The sequence below is a fragment of the Hemicordylus capensis genome, chromosome 5 (assembly GCF_027244095.1).
Source record: "Hemicordylus capensis ecotype Gifberg chromosome 5, rHemCap1.1.pri, whole genome shotgun sequence".
Taxonomy (NCBI): Eukaryota; Metazoa; Chordata; class Lepidosauria; order Squamata; family Cordylidae; genus Hemicordylus; species Hemicordylus capensis.
Genome location: NC_069661.1, coordinates 17,650,357 through 17,670,223, shown reverse-complemented (window position 1 = coordinate 17,670,223; position 19,867 = coordinate 17,650,357). Strand labels below are relative to the sequence as shown.

Genomic DNA, 19,867 nt, shown 5'->3' with positions numbered 1-19,867 from the left:
GAAGCCGCTCTGGGAAGAGCAGAAGGTTTCAAGTTCCCTCCCTGGCTTCTCCAAGATAGGGCTGAGAGAGATTCCTGCCTGCAACCTTGGAGAAGCCACTGCCAGTCTGTGAAGAGAATACTGAGCTAGATAGACCAATGGTCTGACTCAGTATATGGCAGTTTCCTATGTTCCTAAAATACAAATAGCCACAGGAACAGGCTTGGGAGGACCACTGCCAGTGCCCTAGCAATTACAGGCCATAGCCTTGACCAGGAGGCAAGCAATAGGTGGTGCGGGGCACTAGAGAATCTGTTGTGGGAAACCTGGCTGAAAGACTCTGAGGCTGTTCTCACGAGCAGCCAAGTCCAGACTTAAGCCCATGAGAACTGCCAGGATCCACGCAGGTCCTGGTGGTGCTAAACCCGCAACAAAACACGGCTCCCAGGATCATGTGGTTGTGTGAACCTAGAGTGCCCGTACCCTGGGGCAATGCCCCAGGGCACTGCATTCGGTGCACTATGGGATACTGGAGGTTGGGACAAGAAGTCCCATTTTCTGTTTACATGCATTGCCGGGAGCAGTGTGGATAGTCACCAGCGGCACTCCTGGAGTGCTGGTTGTGTAGGCGTGTGGCTTGCGTGCTAAAGGGGCTTAGAGTAGTCATCTGGGAGTCCTGTGAATAGCTCCTCTATCTGGACAGACTTTAAATGTTCTGACTTGGGGCTTCTCAACTGTCGGTTCCCCAGATGTTGGTGGATTCCCATCATGCTATCCTCGTGTCTGGGAGTGATGGGAGTTTTTGTGCCAGCAATGTCTGGGAATCTGAGGCTGGGAACCCCCTAGTCTTACTGAAGAGCAGCCTTTGAAAACGAATCCCTGAATAGAGGGTACGTGCTGACTGAGCTCTTCCATACACGATAACTGGAAACATTTCAAGGTCTTTCTTAGTTGGTGGGGTGGGAGTGCGTGGAGTTCAGTTGGAAACAAAACTGTGTGTGTTTGCGGGGTGGGGTGGGGTGGCGGTATATGGAGAGATGTTGTATAAATTTAGTTCTTGGTTTTTATCTGAAGTACATGTCTGTTCTGTGGCCTTAATGCAATGACAAGGCTCCATTATGTTGTTTGTTGTACAGACATGTACCAAGGGATGGCCTGAAAGCACATGGAGAACTCGTATCACTGCTAATTAGGCAAAAAGGCACCTTTACAAAAATGGGGGCTGTCTTTTAATTAGCAGGAGGAGAGCAACTGTCCCTACTCAACCCAGAAGAGCATCCCAACTGGGACCCCAGGGGGCTGGGAACTGGGACCCCAGGGGGCTGGGAACTGGGACCCCAGGGGGCTGGGAACTGGGACCCCAGGGGGCTGTTGCTAGCGTCTCCTGAATGTCTCTTTTTAGACTGTGAGTCACTTTGTGAGAGGGAACTCTCCCAATGTTCCCTTCTCATTCCTTTTGCTCTGGGAGGTTTGTTGTTGAAAAGTGGTATATAGATATTCTTAATATTAGTATAGTATCAACAACAACTTTTATCTGTACTTATGAAAAGGAAGGTTGCTTCTTTATTCAGTTACCAAATTACGTGTGGTGATATGTGAAGGAAGATGTTGCTGCTTTTCTCCTTTTCCCAGTGTTGATAACAATTTGTAATGTTTGATATTTCTTGTATTTTGGACATTTTTAATATATCTTTCCTTTATTCATTGCTTAATTTAAAAAAATTCTATTTAAAAAACAAACAAAACAAAACAAACAATAATGGACTTGTAGGTCTTGTAATCAGTTAGAATACTTACTTAACTAGACCCACCAGTGGTACCCTCTTGAGGTGCATGGCTGGCCAGCCAGAGTTCTAAATGGCAGGGAAGATTTATCTCCACATTCAGCACTGTGCTCTGCAGACGAGTGCTGAATCCTGGGAAATGTAGGGCGTGGCAGGGCGAGCAGGCGGCTAGCCTCCATGCTCCTGCTCCCCATTTCATGTTCAATAAACATAGGGAGTAATGAGTGTGAATAGGGCTAGTGTGATCTGAAACAGCGAATAAGGAAGTGTAGTCATTAGTCGAGATCCCCTGCCCATGTAAAATAATAATAATTTAAAAATTGAGTCTGGATAATAGCTGTGAAATAACACCATTGGAGAAACCAGGTGATATGAACAAACCCTGAGTGGAGTTACTGAAGTGTTTGGTCATAATCTAGTCTTCTGAATCACACGTAGATGGTCTGCTAGTTTTGTTCCCCCCCACACACACACACCCCCCACCAAATTGCCTTATCTCAGCAAAAAGGCATGTTTTTAAGGTGGCAATTTTCTTCTATCCAACTGTATCTCTCCAACCCCATCACAGCATCCTTCCAGTGGTTGCTGCTGGCATCTACCTTACTTTTTTTTTTAAAAAAAAAAAATAAAGATTGTGAGCTCTTTTGGGACAGGGCTCTCTTCATTTATTATTTTTCTATGTTAACCACTTTGTAAACTTTTGTTGTAAATAAATATTTGTCGTCGCCATAGTTGTGGTACCTTAAAGACTAACTGCATTATGAGCTTTTCTGGCAGATAAACTGACATTTAGAATTTCATTCCAATTGCAGTTTTTTAACATGGGTTACTGGATGGCTATAGGCAAGTCTCTATGGTCTAGTCTAGCCACAGAGACTGTTCACACAACTGCTTGAAAGTGGGCTAAGGGAGCCCAGCCCACTTTTGAACGGTCGTGAGAACCACCGGGAGCCCTTTTAATCCCCCCTTTAAACGAGGTTAGCAGAGTGAGCCCTCCGCTAACCCCGTTTTTGCTATTGTGAGTCACCATGGCGCGGCTCCGCACCATGGCGATCCATGAGGAGACCCCCCGACCGGGAGGCTCCAACGAGCCTCCCAACCTTGGGGATCTCCCCAGAATACCCTGTGCGTTCTGGAACTCTTGTGGGGGCAGGCAGCCCCTGATCCCCACCACCCTTACTGGCTCCATGATAGAGCCGGTAGTCATGTGGGCAGCCGATCCGGCCACCCAGGGTGAGCTCTCTACTCGTCTGTGGGAAGAGCCCAGTTAGGCTTCGCACGGATCGTGTGTAGAGCCTCAGTTTCTTAACTATGAACTGAGAATAATGATTTGCCTCCAAGAATTCTCATGGAGCCTAATGAGGCAAGGGCCATCATTATAAACCATCTCACTTACTAAACATTGTGTGTGACATTTTCTGCTCATTCTGTATTTCCTCAGGAAAAAATGCCACAGACGCCTCCCTTTGCAGCGATGTTCGACAGCAGTGGTTACAACCGAAATCTTTATCAGTCGAAAGAGGACACCTGTGGAGGACTCTATTACCATGACAACAACTTGCTGTCAGGATCCTTAGAAGCCCTCATCCAGCACTTAGTGCCCACTGTCGATTACTACCCTGATGTAAGTCTCTCCCTCTTTCCCATGAAATTGGCTTGCCCTTCTCCGCATTTGAAAAAGAGAAATGGGGGTGCATTCTGTGCATGTGTGCCTCTCTGGTGGGGAAGCCGCAGCCCAAGCTGTCTGTCTTGTTAAGCCTGAATTCAGCACCTCCTAAAATCAAATTGGTCTGCAGAGTGCTGTCTGCTGTATTTTTCCATTTACTAAACCCCTGAGGTACCACACAATGCTGCAGACTATCAAAGTTTATCGAGAAAACATCACAAAGGGGTCATCCTGTGGGCTGAGATTTTGTGGGCTGTTTGGGGTTTTTCATTAAGTTCCCACGCTTCTTCCCCCAACCCCTCAGTTTGATGCTGTTTTAACTGGGGATTGGGTATACTCCAGCCTCGTTGATATTCAGCAATAAAGTCTACCTGCATCAAGGTGGTGTACAAAGTCAGTTTTGCAGAAATCCAAAGACGAGAAGAGTTTGCTTGTTTTTCTCCTTTGCTCTGAAACAGCTGCAGAGATGGGTTTTCTCACACACACAAACACACACCACAAATTGGACTGCAGGCTCGGTTTGGGTGCTAATGTCCACAAAGTGGAAAGATGGACAAAATCCTGTGAGGGCTGGGTGTGTGTGTGCGTGCGCATACACTGAACTGGGGTCGTGAGAAACTTGCACAGGGCCACAGCTGTGTGGCCCCATCTTCACAACCACATGTCACTCATGCCATAGAAAAGAATCAGTGGGATGTCTGTGCATTCTCCCCCCGCCCCCCATCGTTGGGGCATCTAGAGGTTTTTCTCCGAATCAGTTGAAGTAACAGCACAACTGTACACATTAGGCAGATTATCCAGATAAGATGGAAATGCTCTGAGTTGGTAGAACTGATCATCCGAGTAATGAGGTAAATCTGGACTTGGAAGGGGTCACGCTCCCTCTGAAAGACAAAGTCCGCAGCTTGGGAGTGCTTCTGGACCCAACACTGTCCTTGGAGGCACTGGTGGTGACGGTTTGCAGGAGCACCTTTCACCAACTACGGCTGGTATGCCAGCTGGGACCCGACTTGGAGAAGTCGGACCTAACCTCAGTCACTTATGCATTGGTGACATCCAGATTGGACTACTGCAATGCTCTCTACGTGAGGCTGCCCTTGAAGATTGTTCGGAAGCTTCAGCTGGTCCAGAATGCTGCTGTAAGGATCCTCGTGGGTGCAAGTCACTTCATGAGTATCACATCCATCCTGCGGCAGCTTCATTGGTTACTGGTTGGCTTCTGGGCTAGATTCAAGGTGCTGGTCTTGATCTTTAAAGCTCTACATGGCTTGGGACTGGGATACATGTCGGATTGCATTCGCCCAAATGAACCTGCCAGGGCCCTCCATTCATCGTCTCAGGCCCTGCTCATGGCCCCGCCACTAACAGAGATCTGGTTGGCGGGGACAAGAGACAGGGCCTTTTCGGTTGTGGCCCCTCGGCTTAAATTGGAACGCCCTCCCTGAAGAGCTTCGCCATGCTCCCTCCCTCAATGTTTTTAAAAAACATCTTAAAACGCACCTTTTTAAGGAGGCTTTTAAATGCTCCTTTTTTGTTGTTGTTATATCTGGTAGGTTCTTTAACTTTTTATAATTTTCAGTTTTTAGCTTTTAAAATAACCTTTTAATTTGAACCTAATAATGATTGTGGTTTTTAATTGGACAACTTCTTTGGTTTAATTTAGTTAATTTTATTACTTTTATTGTATCTTGTGTCTATCTTATTGTTGTGTCTATCTTATTGTTGTGAGCTGCCCCGAGCAGTAGTGCACTGGAGGGGCAGAGTGTAAATATTTTAAATAAATAAATAAATTCTTGGTAATTTACCGCTAATGGTAGTCAGAGTGCCTGACTGTGGACTCCCTGACTCAGAGACGACAATACTCGTGGTGGTCTACTGAAAGTAGGATTTGGTTATCTATGTAATGCTATTCCCTTCCCAGCAGTGGGGTGTGTGTGAGCTTTTGGCCGTAGAAATGGTCTTCCATGCGCCACACCACTTAATTGCAGTGCCCTAGCTTTGTTTGTGACGTTTCATTGAGATTATGTAGACTGATCTCCAAGAGTCTAGTAGGTGGATACTCTTGGCTTGTGTGGTGGGTGACCTTTGGTCTCTTTAAACTGTTGTCATTTGATGACAAGTCACTATGTGGTCACAAGTTGTACAGAGGCTCCTGACATGGATTAACACTACTGACATATCACCAGGTTTAATATCTACAGTTAGAAAGTGGCTTTTATATATAAGATGGCAAGATTACTTTTTTAAAAGGTGACTTCTCCTGTGATAGTTTCCTCAGAACTTTGGGATTTGAGGAAATCTCCTGAGAGTTCTCACTAGCCTTATCAAAACTCTGCTTAGCTTTCCGTTAAGTTTCCAAGAGAAACAGCCTTCCTGGCACCATTTGCACCAAGCCAAAACTGAATGCTTTCAAGTCATGTGTAGGATGACCGTTTGTAGACACTGTTGTGTAGTCAATGCACACGTCTATTGCCCCATCTGCAGAAGACGACAAACATGAGTTCTACTTACTCGCCCCCTTCTCTTTCTGCTTGCCACCAATCGAGTATCCCCAAGTTCTCTGGCATGCTCAGACAACTTGGGGAAGAGGCTGAGATTTCTTCCGTTTCCATTTCTGGGCTTTGGTCAAGGTAAGAAATGGTGGGAGAGACTCCTGTTGTTTCTCATCCTCTCAGAGGAAATAAGGGTTTGGAGAAGGGAACGTGTGCTGCTGGACATCCTTCTCCCTGTCTGACAAGGATCATGTGACCTTGCTAAGCAGATATCTGGATGTCTGCCCACCAGTTGCAGAATTGCTCCTCCTTGCCACTTACACATTCAGCAAAACAAGTGTGCACTTGTCACATGTGACGACATACACCGTCTGCAGGTGGTTTTCTTAAATGGGAGTTGCAGCCATAAAGGGTTGGTTCACATGGTCACTGCCATGTCTGTTTTCTGGAAACTCACAGTACACATGCTATCGTTTTTGCAGTTATGTGAATCTGGAATTTTTGACCATGTTGGCTTGACAACAGCATGCAAGCCCTGCCATGAAGCCAAGCTCGGAAACCTTACATTTGAGGTTGGTTTGATGATCTTGGCTTCATGATCGGTTGTTGCATTGCTCACCTAACATCAGTGAAAAATCCCTGTTTCACATGATTGCGAAATGGGAACATGCGCATGGCGGGAATCTTCCAGGGAAAGTGATATCGCTGTGATCACATGGGCCAGCCCATTTAAAATGGCCACTTATGAAGTGACCTTCTGTTTAATGATGTTGCCTATACTTGGCCACAGGACCTCTCAGTTGGTCCCAGAACATTGTCTAAGGGCATATTTAATTTTTTATACATATATTCTGCTTTTCCTCCAAGAAGCTCAGAGCTCCTTGAAGGAAGCTCTAAGGTTATTTTTATGTTTGACGACAGTCCTGTGAAGCAGTTTAGCCTGAGAGATAAGTGACTGGACCAGAGTCGCCCAGTGAACTTCATGGCTGAATAGGGATTTTGACCAGGGTCTCCGAAATCCTAGTCTGTCGCCTTAGCCACTCTGATGTGCTGGCTCCAATTCACCATGCTGCTACTTAAGATAAAGCCATCTGACCAAAGCTAAGCAGGTGTTGCTCTGATTAGTATTTGGTTGGGCGATTTCTTAGGAATCCGACATTCATCTCTGAGAGTTTCATGATTGAAGAAAGGTGAGCTCTAAATGAATAAACCCTATTAGTATGGGATTTTCACATGTGGTCAGTTTGTTGCTTTCCCCTTTGATCTGAATTGCAAATCTTCAGGCATGTGCTGAGCAACTGATTTTGCTCTCTTTCTTAATGTGAATATTGCATACTTGACTCTTTCGATTATTAATTATTCCAGTAAATAAGCTGGTTTTGAAACAGCTTCAAAATATTTCCTGCTGTCTTTTGAGGCTGATTCATGTGTGTGCATGGAAGCAATGCAATGAACTGAATGACACCCTTGTTGGAAATTCACATGGGCATTGCTAACTCCTGAACCCTAGTGGAATTTTCCATCCCATGATTGACTGGCTGGTGGCACTAGGTCAGCCCACATTCCACATTGGGAAGGTATGGAAAGGCTTAGAGTACACTGGCTGGACCCTCTGTTGTAGCTTCTGTTTGGCACGTAAACATGTTGCAAGATACAGTCTTTGAAGCATTCAGTATGTGGAACTGGCATAACTTTATTTAATACGCTCTATGTGGGGCTGCCTTTGTATGTAGTCCGGAAACTCCAGTTGGTACAGAATGCAGCAGCCAGGTTGGTCTCTGGGTCATCTCGGAGAGACCACGTTACCCCTTTGTTGACAGAACTACACTGGCTGCCAATAGGCTTCCGGGCAAAATACAAAGTGCTGATTATAAACTATAAACCCCTTAACTGCTTAGGCCCTGGGTATTTAAGAGAACGTCTTCTTCATTATGACCCCCACCGCCCATTGAGGTCGTCTGGAGAGGTCTGTCTCCAGTTGCCGCCAGCTCGGCTGGTGGCCGCACAGGGACGGTCCTTCTCGGTTGTTGTCCTGAGACTATGGAATGCGCTCCCTACTGAAATACGATCCTCCCCATCTCTGACAATTTTTAAAAAGCACTTGAAAACCCACCTCTTCAGCCAAGCTTTTCCAGCTTTATAAATTTTTAAGTTGTAACCTGTTTTTAATTTTTAGATTGCCTTAATTGTTTTAAGATTTTGGTGTATATTTTAACTTGTTTTATGTTGTTAACCTCCCAGAGATGAAAGTTTGGGGCGGTGTACAAATTTGATAAATAAATAGTACATTTTGCATCTCACCCTTCAACACAAGTGCTCTTAGGATGGCTCACAACATTTAAAAAGTCTAAATACGATGATGACGACAGAACAATATAAAATTAGTAGTCTAACACAAGCAGAGAGGGCTGCAGATAAAAAGCAGAGCAGATAAGAGAATCGACAGTGGTTGAAAGATTTGGAAATCTAAAACGGGTTTTGCCTGGCACTGGAATAATATCAAAGAAGACGCTAGGTGGGGCACCTCCGTAGGGAGAGGGTGCTAGAGCTGAAGAAGCCTTCTCTCTGGTAGCCTCAGAAGGTGGGGTGGGAGACTTGGAGGAGATTCTCCAATGACCACAGTGTCTGTGCAGGTGGGTGTTGGGCAGGGACGGGGGAGCAATTCATCAGGTTCCTGGGTTCTGAACTGTGCAGGGCTTTACAAATGAGCATTGACCATTCCCAAGTGAACCCCAGAAGTTGCCTTCTGCTGAGTCGGCCCCTTGGTCCCTCTAGCTGAGTGTTGTCGGAACTGACCGGCGGCAGCTCTCTAGGATTTCACACAGGGGTCCTTCCCACCCCTACCCAGAGATGCCAAGGATGCTGGGGTCTTGGGCACGCAAAGCAAGTGCCCTGCAGCTGGTTGGGCTGGCTCCCCTCTCCAAATTCAGAGGCATTTGTGCAGGAGCCTTTTAGGCAGACTGTGAAGCTGCTTGCTGATAGGATGGTGCAGGGTGGTGGGAAGCTGCAGGTAGGGTTTGGACATGGGAGGCTTCACTCTCCGGAGGGAAGTGTGCTTCACAGAGAATACATAAGACTTATGTCAACCCTGTAAGGTCAACCCATATTGCTATCCTTGGGAGAGGCTGTGCTGGAAAGTGGTGGTTTGCCTGAGCCACCCACTGAGTTCATGGCAGAGTCGAAAGTCTGTAATCCTGGACTGCTTTGGTAATTGGTAATTAGTAAGAGGAGGAGTTCTGAAATGCAGACCAAGCAGTTCTCTGGACTTGAATCTTTGCACAGGTATTATTACACAAGGATCATTGGCTTAGCTGAGTGATGCACCCTGCCCTGTCTCTTGCCTAAAGTTGCATAACCAAGGTGTGGTATATGCAGTGCAAGTCTGACGTTTGATGCAATTAATTGTGATGCTTCTCTCTGGAAGATTCAGCCCTCTCCCAAGTGAATGCAACAAGTCCCCACTTCATGATAAAGAGCGAGCACACAAGTGGTTATAAATTGCATCCATGAAGTGAGAAAATCATCCATTTCTCTCTCTCTCTCTCTCTCTCTCTCACCTGCAGAGAACGTACATCTTTACCTTCCTGCTCAGCTCACGCCTCTTCGTGCACCCTTATGAGTTGATGGCAAAGGTTTGCCACCTGTGTATTGAGCAGCAGAGGCTCGATGAACCGATGGCTGATAAAGTAAGTGGCCTGCCTCGTGGATTTTAAGTTGCTTGATTATATGAGCGGAAAATGCCAGGAATGTGAGCCTGTCCCGAAGCCTTGTCCCTAACTCTGTTCACACACATTATGTCCAGCACTCATACAAACTGTGTACAGTGCACACAGGTACAAATCTGCATGTAGGTAGTTATTTACATGTTATGTTCAGTGCACATACAACAATACACTTCCTATCTGCATTTGAGGGTCTGTACCCAGGATCACTTTTAAGTGAATGCAGGTACAGCCACTCACACAAAAACATGTCCCTGTGTGCAGACAGCTGAATAGGGTTTAGGGATTAGAAGTTGAGTCACACTTACACTTGTTGCTTATTGACTATATAGCGTCAAAGAGTGATCTGCATACCATCGCAGGTTATTCACCGCAAATAAGAGCTTTCGAATCTCCCTGTGTCAACTCAAATGCAGTCCTCTTCCAGTAGAGACAACTTGGATGTCTGACTGAGTCATCAAGCAATGTACCTGCATGCATGAACCAGACCCTGGTGGTGGAGAAAATAGTCACTCTGCATATGCTCAGAAGTGCTCTGTTCACATTTGTCCTCAAGATAGCCATGCAAATGTATCAGCCCCCATGTTTTTCTGAGGCTCTAGCTTTGAATGTAGGTTCCACAGCTGACTCATGTAGGGACCTTCCTAAAATTAAGCAGGGGTGTCCTCTTGTTAAACCTTTAAGATAGGAATTTGCAAAATGAGTGCAGTAAGGTATGAGATTTAAATGCACATTGTCACTGCTTTTTTTTTTTTGAAGCAATAGTCCCATTTTGTGTTTTAGTAGATTCTTAAACCCTGCACTTCAGTATCTCAAGACTTCTTCAGACATAGCATCCAGCTTAGGACAAGATTATCTCACTGCCCAAAAGGAGGCTGATGCTCTCTGAAGTCACAAGAGGCTATCCCAGAATGCTGTTCCGCCCTGCTTTCCAGAGTGCCCTCACTCTTTGGCAGGAAGTGTCACCATTTTCAATATTGCTGGGTTCCTTGTGTGCTAATTCAAACGATTCAAACTACCCATTCGGGATAGACAGGGAGGCTGCTTAACCTTATTGTCACCACTTCAAAAACCATCACATGGTCTTGGTAACCATGTGGAGAGGCAGTTGTTACCTAGGAATTCCAAGGAAATTGGGCTTGCCTTGTTGCTAATGGCTACAAAGGACCTCTTTTCCATGAAATTACAGCTGCAGTATATATTTTGCATTTCTGCCATGTGGATAAGTTGTCTGTTTCTACCCTCAGTGAGAATAGGAGTTGAACAAATCCTTAATTATGTTTCAGCTCCTGTTCTCAACTGTGAATATGATCTTCAGAATTGTTCAGCTGTGAAGATGGTCTCATGTCTATCTGTCTGTGTGCTGTATTAAACTCCTATATCCTGGTGAAGTTGTACCCCTTGAAGACTGACAAAGCCTTCATATAACTGGTATTCTCTCTCCAGAGCCGTTTACGGAAAATTGCCCCAAAAATTCTGCAGCTGTTAACAGAGTGGACAGAAACGTTCCCGTACGATTTCCGAGATGAGCGAATGATGAGGAATTTAAAGGAGCTGGCCCACCGAATAGCCAGTGGGGATGAGGTGAGTCTCTTGAGTGGATCGGGAGAGTACTGTGTTGGAAAATGTTTCCTGTATTGCTGACACAAGTAAATTCAGCAAAACAAAATTTTCTGAATCGTTTTGAGTTTAGAGAGCTTCTAAGGGGCCAATAAACAGGAAACTTCAGGGATGAAGGGGTAAATTTTGTGGGAAACTGCAATTAACTTTATTGTGGATAGTGATATACTTTTGATTTTAACTGAAAATGCTGTGCTTTTGTTGAATACCCACACTGAGCACCCCATTTTTGTCATCTGCAGAAAGAATGGTGAAAATGTGGCGGGTTTCAGGCCAGCAGTAAATTTCCAGTTACCTTTAGAGTATGCTCACATGTGATATTTAAAGTACCATGTGGAAGAAGAACCAAAGATCTACATTTTTACTACCTTAAGTTTTACAGTTGAGTTAAGCATGGAAGAAATGCAAAAGCCAATTTTGAGCATCGCGAGTGAATCTTGTTTTTTATCCATGATGATTCTAGCTGAGCGAGTCTCAAAGTGCCTCTTGAACAATATTTACTTTATTTATTTTTTACATGTATATCCCGCTCTTCCTCCAAGGAGCCCAGAGCGGTGTACTACATACTTGAGTTTCTCCTCACAACAACCCTGTTAAGTAGGTTAGGCTGAGAGAGAAGTGACTGGCCCAGAGTCACCCAGCTAGTATCATGGCTGAATGGGGATTTGAACTCGGGTCTCTCTGGTCCTAGTCCAGCACTCTAACCACTACACCACACTGGCTCCCTACCATGTCACATCTTCCTGTGGTTTTCTGCTCCCTATGTCAGAAAAAGCAGGGACTGATCCTCCCTGCCAATAGATGGGTCGCATCATCCTCCTCAAACAGGGAATAAAGATGCTCAGGGATTTCTTTATGTCGGCCTGTATTGTATCTGACAGGCACAGGGGAACCTGAGAAGCATCTCCCATGCCCAGAAACACAGCCCACTCCCTAACTAGCTGTGCAAAGGGGAGGGCAGGACTTTGGTTGGCATTATTGGCCGGACTATCCTATAACTCCAAGGAGGATGCCTGCCTGCCTGTTCGGGCAGCTGACCTGGGAAAACCTATCAGTAAGAGTGTGGTGTGCTGGAGGGGGCCATGCAAAAAGTCAGTGTGCTGTGGTCTCATAGCTGACTCTGCAAATGCAAACTTGAGGTCCCTTTTGTGTGACTTCCCTCACCCCACCCTGTGTGTGCTTTCCCAACGTTTACCACTCAGTGTTTTGATCAGCTTCTGAACTCCCTTTGGCCTCTTCCCACGCCCCCCACCGCCCTCTTCCACATCCCCCACCCGGAACCCAGCTGCCTGCTTCCCCCTTGGTCATACCACCTGTTCACCAGCTGGTGCCTGTCAGTTGGCATGTACGTAGGAGCACAAATGCTTGGATTATGGTTATGGCCTGTGCTACTTGCTTGGGCTTCACATCCTATCCCACCTTATCCATGAAGCCCAGGGTGTGTTATAAAACATCCAGTTGATTAAAAACACCTCCCAAGAGGGCCCACCATGTAAATGATCATCTGTGATTTTGAAAAGGAGAGGCTTGCAGAATAAAATGGAAGACCGGTGCCACGGGGCTCATGAAGAGGCCTAAGAGGCTTGGCTAGCAGCTGGCATGTTCTAACCATTGCCCTTGAACCCTCTACAGAGGGGTTCTTTGGTTGTAGAAAAGGCTCTTTAAGGGCAAGAAGTTAACTTTCAAAACAAAATTTTCTGTGTCCAGAAAAAAAGTCATGGACTAATTTTCTTGTGCGTTTGTTCCCCCAAAAAAGAAAGAGAGAGATTAGATTAGATTAGATTAGATTGCAAATAAATGGGACAAATGGCTGGAGAACTCTGCCTAGAAATGTGATGGGTGTTACATACGGAACTACCTTAGGCCAAGTCATACTCTTGGTCCATCTAGCTCAGTATTGTCTACTCTGGCTGCAGGCCTCCATGGTTTCAGGGAGGAGTCTTTTAGACGATCCTGAAAATAGGATTGAATCTGGGACCTTGTGTGTGCAAAGCTTGTGCTTTACTGCTGCACTATGGTCAGGGTTGCACTGAGCTGGGGTCTGCTGTCTTATGGTTGTAGAACAGGTTGTTCCAGAGTGGAGAATGGAAGGTGTTTGGGGGACATATGCTGGTTTACCGAAAAGGTTCCCAACCTTGAGCCCCTAGATGTGCTTGTCAGTACCCTGGGACCTTCTGCATGCACAGTATGTAGATATGCAACTCATGCCCTCGTCACCTCACAGTTGGCCTACTGCAATGCGCTCTACCTTTGAAGACGGCTTGGAAGCTTCACCTGGACCAAAATGCCACGGCCCGGCTGCTTATAGGCAGCAGAAAATATTATCATGTTTCACCTTTGCTGAGGTCGCTGCATTGGCTGCCAGTTCACTTCCGGGTCCAATTCAAGGTGCTGGCTATCGCCTATAAAACTCTTTAGGGCTTGGCACCTGTGTACCTTCAGGACCGCCTCTCCTGTCCAACTTCGACCCGCCCTGTGAGGTTGTCTCAGGTGGGCTTTCTCAGAGTTCTGGGCCCAAGGGAGGTACGTGGGGCCCAGGCTTGTTGGAGGGCCCTCTCTCTTGCAATCCCCTCCTTATAGAACACTCGGCATCCTGTGATTCGTAATGCCCTCTCTCTTCTGTACTTTAAGAAGCTCCTGAAAACCTATCTATTTTGCCAGGCTTTTAGTTTTTAATGGGGGTGGTGGTTCTCCCCCTTCCCTTTTCTTTCTCCCTCTTCCCCCACCCCTTCTTCTCTTGTTTTCATTGTTGTTTTAATTTAGGTAAACTGTCTCAAGTCTAAGGAAGTCAGGCGGTCAAATTTGCTAAATAAATAAATATGCTCCCTCACTGCAGAGAGACCTGCAGAGATGTGCAGGAGAGAAACCAAGATACTGTCGCTTCCTGGCTTCTGGGAGCACACAAACCTGGCTCGGTAGTAAATGGATAAAGCAGGTTGTAACAGCACAGAGGCAGAGGTGAGCGACAGAGTTAGATCTTTAGTTGGCAGGGTGAGCCAGTGAGTTTCGGCCTGGCCTCTTGCCCCCCCAGTATCACCAGTGCTGGCAAGTGGGAGGACAGCTCCAAGAGGGCCTTGCAGAGGGTGGGAAGTTGTCACATTAGATCTCCACCATTCCTAAACGATTCTCTGATTGCCTTCCAAAATGAAAAGCGCTGGGAAAGCCAACATCGCAATACAGCTCTGAGTGTCATAAATTATTAGTTACATTGGCTACTAATTCTCTTGGAAGGGTAAATGCAGATTCTGGTGACCTTGTTGCTATCTCACTGCATTGCAGATGACTACTGGAGCATTGCTGGGTTGCCCCTGAATCCTCCTTGATAGGTCTATGCCCCCCATTTCTACCCCCCACACCAGTTCCTGAATTGCCTCCCATCCTTAATGCTTTTTACCCCAGCCCAAATAAAACGTCTCTTAGCTGCATGCCATTTAGCTGGGAGAACATCCCAGACGGATAAGCCCAGTGGCGCACCTGGGTATCTTGGTGACCAGACTGTCCCCTGCCGCAAGCCCCTTCTTGCTGATGCCGCTGCAAGGCCAAACCACCAATCTTTGCAAGCATTCTAGCCGTCATGGGTGCGGGCAGGGGGGTGAGACTGCCGCCCCCACCCCCACCGTGGCGGCAGGGAGCGGCCGCTGGGCTGACGGTCTGCCTCAGGGACTCTTGAGTGGACGGTTAGCCCAGTGGCCACTCTGCCTACCGCTGCCACGCGGGAGGTCTACCCAGGCTCACACTCCTGCCCCCCCCCGGCCACACACATTGTGGCTAGAATACTTGCAAAGATCAGTGGTTTGGCCATGAGGCAGCTATAGGTGGCTTGTGGCGGCGGGAGGACCCCCCACGGGCCTTTGGAGGCCCCCCAGACCTTGGAGGCTGTGGGCCAGGGCCCCATGGTCCGGGGATAAGCGTCTCTGGATAAGCCTGCAATCCGAGATGGGTTTAAGTTTAGGCAGCCCTGCAGTTGAGGATTAACTCCTTCAGACTCTAATATCATTCGTCTCAAGTCAGAGACCTGCTTCCTCTTTTTTTTTTTTTGCATTTAAATATCTTCTCTAAATACCTATTGCATTTCTATGCAATAGGTATTTATTTCTAGGTATTGCATTTCTATGCAATAGGGGAAAAGGTCAAACGTGTGCATGCAAACACATGTAATAACAGTCATATAAGCCTGGCAGCAGTGTTCTCGCTAACTTTTTTCATCAGTGTGTGGAATGAATTTTGTTCTGGGTGGCAGGATCAAGGCAGTGTGCGCGCACACATTAATTCAGAGTGAGGCCTTCCTGATTCAACCAGAGTGGGGTCTAAAATTAACTGAGCGGACATCAAAACACATGTGAATGCACACACATGCACACACCTTAGAGAGAACACTGCCTGGTAGGGATGGAGATAGTTGGATTCAAAAAAAATCTCCCAGATTAGTTTACTCTGAGATGTTCTCCCTTTCTCAACTCTCTCCCCCACTAATTACGCCTGGAAAATCTGTTCTGAAGCAACACTATTCTGTAATCGAAGGGGGAAGCTCCTCCTATGCCAGTATTTTAAAACTCTAGGATTTTGGATTTCCCCCCATCTCTAATTGCAGGCAATTCATGTGCCAAGTTTCACCATTTTGGCTTGTGTGATAGTAAGCAGCAGCTACTGTGTATAACAAAAATTATAGGAGTTGTGTTGGCTCATCAGGAGAAGGTTCAAAATTATCTTAGAGCAATAACTTTATTAAGATCAACTCAAATGTCACAAAGTAGAGAACAAGCTTTTGAGTTCTCCAGGCGGAGTGTTAAGCTGAATGGGGAGCAGGGCAAAGAGAGAGAAAAGGTGTAATGGTTAGAGTGTTGGACTCGGACTGGGGAGACCTGCGTTCAAATTCCCATTCAGCCATGAAACTCAGTGGGTGATTCTGGGCTAGTCATGTATCTCTCAGCCTAACCTACCTCACAGGGTTGTTGTGAGGATAAAAAATAACCATACTTATCTGGGCTCCTTGGAGGAAAATAAAAATAACTCATAAATAAGTTCCCAAAGTGTGCAGTTTGTAACTGTCCTGGAGTGCAGGAGCTGTTGGGCAGACTTAATTTGGCTGGACTCTGTGAAGTGCAAAGCAGATTTCAGGTTGCACCAAGGGCTGCTGGGACAAGTAAACAAGGGTGGTGGTTCCTCCCATTTCTCTTTAAAAATATAAAATCTAGCCTCCAGCATTAAGTGGAACTGGAACCTGTGTGGGTGTAGAGCAGAAATAAAAGAATGGTGGTCTCTCTCTTGGCAAAACAGGAGATTAATTTTAGGTATACTGGGTAAAGAGCCAGTAGAAGCTCCATTGGGCAGTATTACCTAGTGGCTGGAGGCCACATAATCCCCCCCACAGTTAAGTTCCAACCTTAGGTGATAGAAGATTCAATATATTTTTCTGAGGGCTAGTTCATGCATTCTGCAGAAGCAACCCAGGGAATGAGGCCATAGCTCAGTAGCAGAACATCAGATTCATTCCCTGGCAGCATCTCCAGGTAAGGCTGGGAAAGATTCCTGTCTGAAACTCTGGGGAGCTTCTGCCAGTCAGTGTAAACAATACTGAGTTGACTTGGTATAAGATAATCCTGAGTTTGCCACCACAAGGATACTCAACAGGGAGCTGCAGTCAGCCATTGGTCCTGGATGTGTTGTATTCACACTTAAAAAAAAAAAAAAAAGCAATATGTGCACCTAAAAATGTAAAATGCATGTCCCAGAATTATTATGCATGTAAAGATGCATTCCTGTGTCTGAATTTCTGTACCTGTTCCTAGAGGCTGACAAACAATCCATGTTTTATATAAAAAAGAAATCACTCCGTATTTTAGCCTCGGCACACATATTATGCTCTGACCTTTTTCTGCTGCCATGTCAGATGGTGAGACTGGTCCCAAATAATCTGTGTCCATAGGTCATCAGAGAGTCATCAAGTGATAAGGGGGCCCTTCACCTTTTCAGGTTGCTCTTGTTTATCTACTCAGAGTGATCATGACAGAAAGCCATCTCTCTCTCATTAGATTCCCAAGCTGTCATGCAGTTCTCTGGTGTTTTCAGAAAAGGAAATACCAAAACCACCCTTGTGTGCTATAGCGTGCTCTTGCTCTTTTATCCATAAGGTCAAAGGGGCGGAAGCCTTTATTTCTATAATAGAAACCTGTCATCTGCTGCTTGGTTTTGGTTTTTCTTCCCTCCTCCAGAGACTTGTGTGTTTGTTTCGTTATACGAAAGGCCTGCTGGATGACGTCTTGCAGGCTGGCCCTCCATCAGAGCTTCAAAATCATCCAGAAACCACTTGTGTTGGGAGTACAGCTGGCCAACACAGTTCATCTGCACAGCCACAAGCTGATTCCCTTGGAGGAAGAGGTTAAACCAAAATGAGAGAGAAAATTAAGTCTGTGGCTTTTACTGGAAAAAGAGAATGTACCGTATATGTTTTTTCCTGTACTGGATAGCTTGCTGGAACATCCAGCCCCCCCCCCTTTCAAAGGGCAAGTCTTTAACACTCTAGACCAGGGGTTCTCAACCTTGGGTCCCCAGATGTTGATGGAATTCAACTCCCATAACCCCCATTCAAAGGCCATTGGGGCTGGAGATCCTGAGAGTTGAAGTCCAATAACATGTGGAGACCCAAGGTTGAGAACCCCTGCTCTAGGCTCCCGGGGCATAATTATGGAGTGGCCCATAGGAACCAGGCCCCCAGTGAATCACTCCGAGCCCCGAATCTCATCAGTCACCTCCCTCCCTCTTCCAGAAAAGAAGCGCAGCCTTGGAAGTCCTTGCACAGAGTATGGGAGAGAGCAGAGCTCCTAGCCTCACCCAGCAACCAGCTTCCACCTTCATAGGTGCCAATGTTGTGCATATCATATTAGAGACTTTAAAAACAAACAGTTGTTATTGTTGTTGGATCAGCGTTCTCTCTAATGTTTTTCATCTGTGTGTGGAATGAGTTTTGTTCGGGGCGGGAGTCTCAAAGCAGTGTGCACGCACCTGCATTCAGAATGGGGCTTTCCTGATCCAACCTGAGTGGGATCGAAAATTGACTGCGCGGACAACAAAAAACTTGTCAGTGCAGGCCTGTGTGCATGCCTTAGAGGGAACACTGATTGGGGTGGACATGATTGGAGCTAGATGGACCAATGGTCTGACTCAGTATAAGGCAGCCTCCTATGATTGATTTTATGGATGTCTAGTAAGTAATAGATTTAGAGAATCTTGCCTTTCTGAGAGCTGTTGTGGCATAGTGGCTAAGTGACGGATATGCAAACTAGGAAGTCCCTGGTTCAAATCCAGACTCTGCCACGAGTTCACTCGGTGGCCTTTGGCAGAGGCACTCCCTCCCCGCATCTGCTTGTGACCCTGTGCCCACCTCTGCAATATGAATAAGATTGATTGTCTTACGTGGCTGTTGTAAGGGTTATGACACGATACAGTGAGACACATTGAACATTTAAAAGCATGATCTATACTGTACATGCTAAACATTGTTGCTTATCCTTTCCCTTTATTAGATGTATCGGAAAAACGTACAGCAGATCATCCAGAGTCTCATCCGCAAGCTGGCCTCTCTTAGCCAGTACGAGGAGGTGCTTGCGAAAATCAACGCCACCTCTACAGACAGGCTGACGGTGCTGAAGACCAAACCCCAGGCCATCCAGCGAGACATCATTACCGTGTGCAGTGACCCCTACATGTTAGCCCAGCAGCTGACTCACATAGAGCTCGTGAGTTGATGTTCCCCTCCCCCCCACCCCAGGGCTTCATTTGGGGCAGGCGACCCACTGCAGGGAGGGGACAGCTGGACGCTTCTGTTGCTCTTAACGTTAAAAAGCGTCTGTAAGGTTAGAAGATGCAGCTCTGTGTGTGTTTTGCTTATCTGTATCACAAATAAACACAGACTTACAGACCTATGCATGCAAATGTAATTGTCTTGTGTATATAAATAATGCATATATGAATCTTGCATGCAGATCATGCATCAAAGTCAGGAAAGGGGTTACAAATGCAATTCAGAATAAGGTATCCTATCAAAAGCTGAACAAACAGAGAGAGGTGCTGAGGATCCCCATCAATGGAGCCATTATTTGAGCAAGTGCTGACTCTGCTTCCCCCATCCCCCACATCTTACTCCCCGCCTCACCTTATCTGTGCCCCCCCCCCCATCTTTTGGGAATCCAGAATTCAAAGCTCATTCTCTCTTCTCTCTCTCCCCCCCTCTTTTTAATGTTTCCTTCAGGAGAGACTCAATTACATTGGGCCGCAAGAATTCGTCCAAGCATTTGTACAAAAGGATCCATTGGATAATGACAAGGTGAATGGAAGAGATGTGTAGAAAATGCTAGCCTGGGTGCCAGTCTTTACCTGGTCTCCAGGGCAAGTGCAGCCAAAGTGTGGCACCTTGCAACTGGAAATTAGGGCCCAGGTCTAGACTAGTAGAATTTGATTTGGTGGGGACCCTGGAGGTCATCTAGTCCAACCCTTCACCCAATGCTGGAAAGTGCTGCAGCGTCTGTCACAGGTGCCTGTCCAGCCTTTCTATGGAAAACCTCCAGTGAAGGAGAGCCTACCACCCCACCTGTCAAGGCAGTGGAG

The 19,867-nt window shown here is 46.4% G+C and overlaps 1 protein-coding gene across 1 annotated transcript in view; it reads left to right on the top strand.

The window, feature by feature from the left end:
- Positions 1 to 19,867, top strand: part of RASGEF1B (RasGEF domain family member 1B) — a 370,827-nt gene that overhangs the window by 334,203 nt on the left and 16,757 nt on the right. Inside the window, exons 4-8 of the mRNA XM_053258588.1 lie at positions 3,205 to 3,387; positions 9,485 to 9,607; positions 11,090 to 11,227; positions 18,787 to 18,999; positions 19,512 to 19,586. Coding sequence (XP_053114563.1) covers positions 3,205 to 3,387; positions 9,485 to 9,607; positions 11,090 to 11,227; positions 18,787 to 18,999; positions 19,512 to 19,586 — 732 coding nt within the window. The remainder of the gene's footprint in view (positions 1 to 3,204; positions 3,388 to 9,484; positions 9,608 to 11,089; positions 11,228 to 18,786; positions 19,000 to 19,511; positions 19,587 to 19,867) is intronic.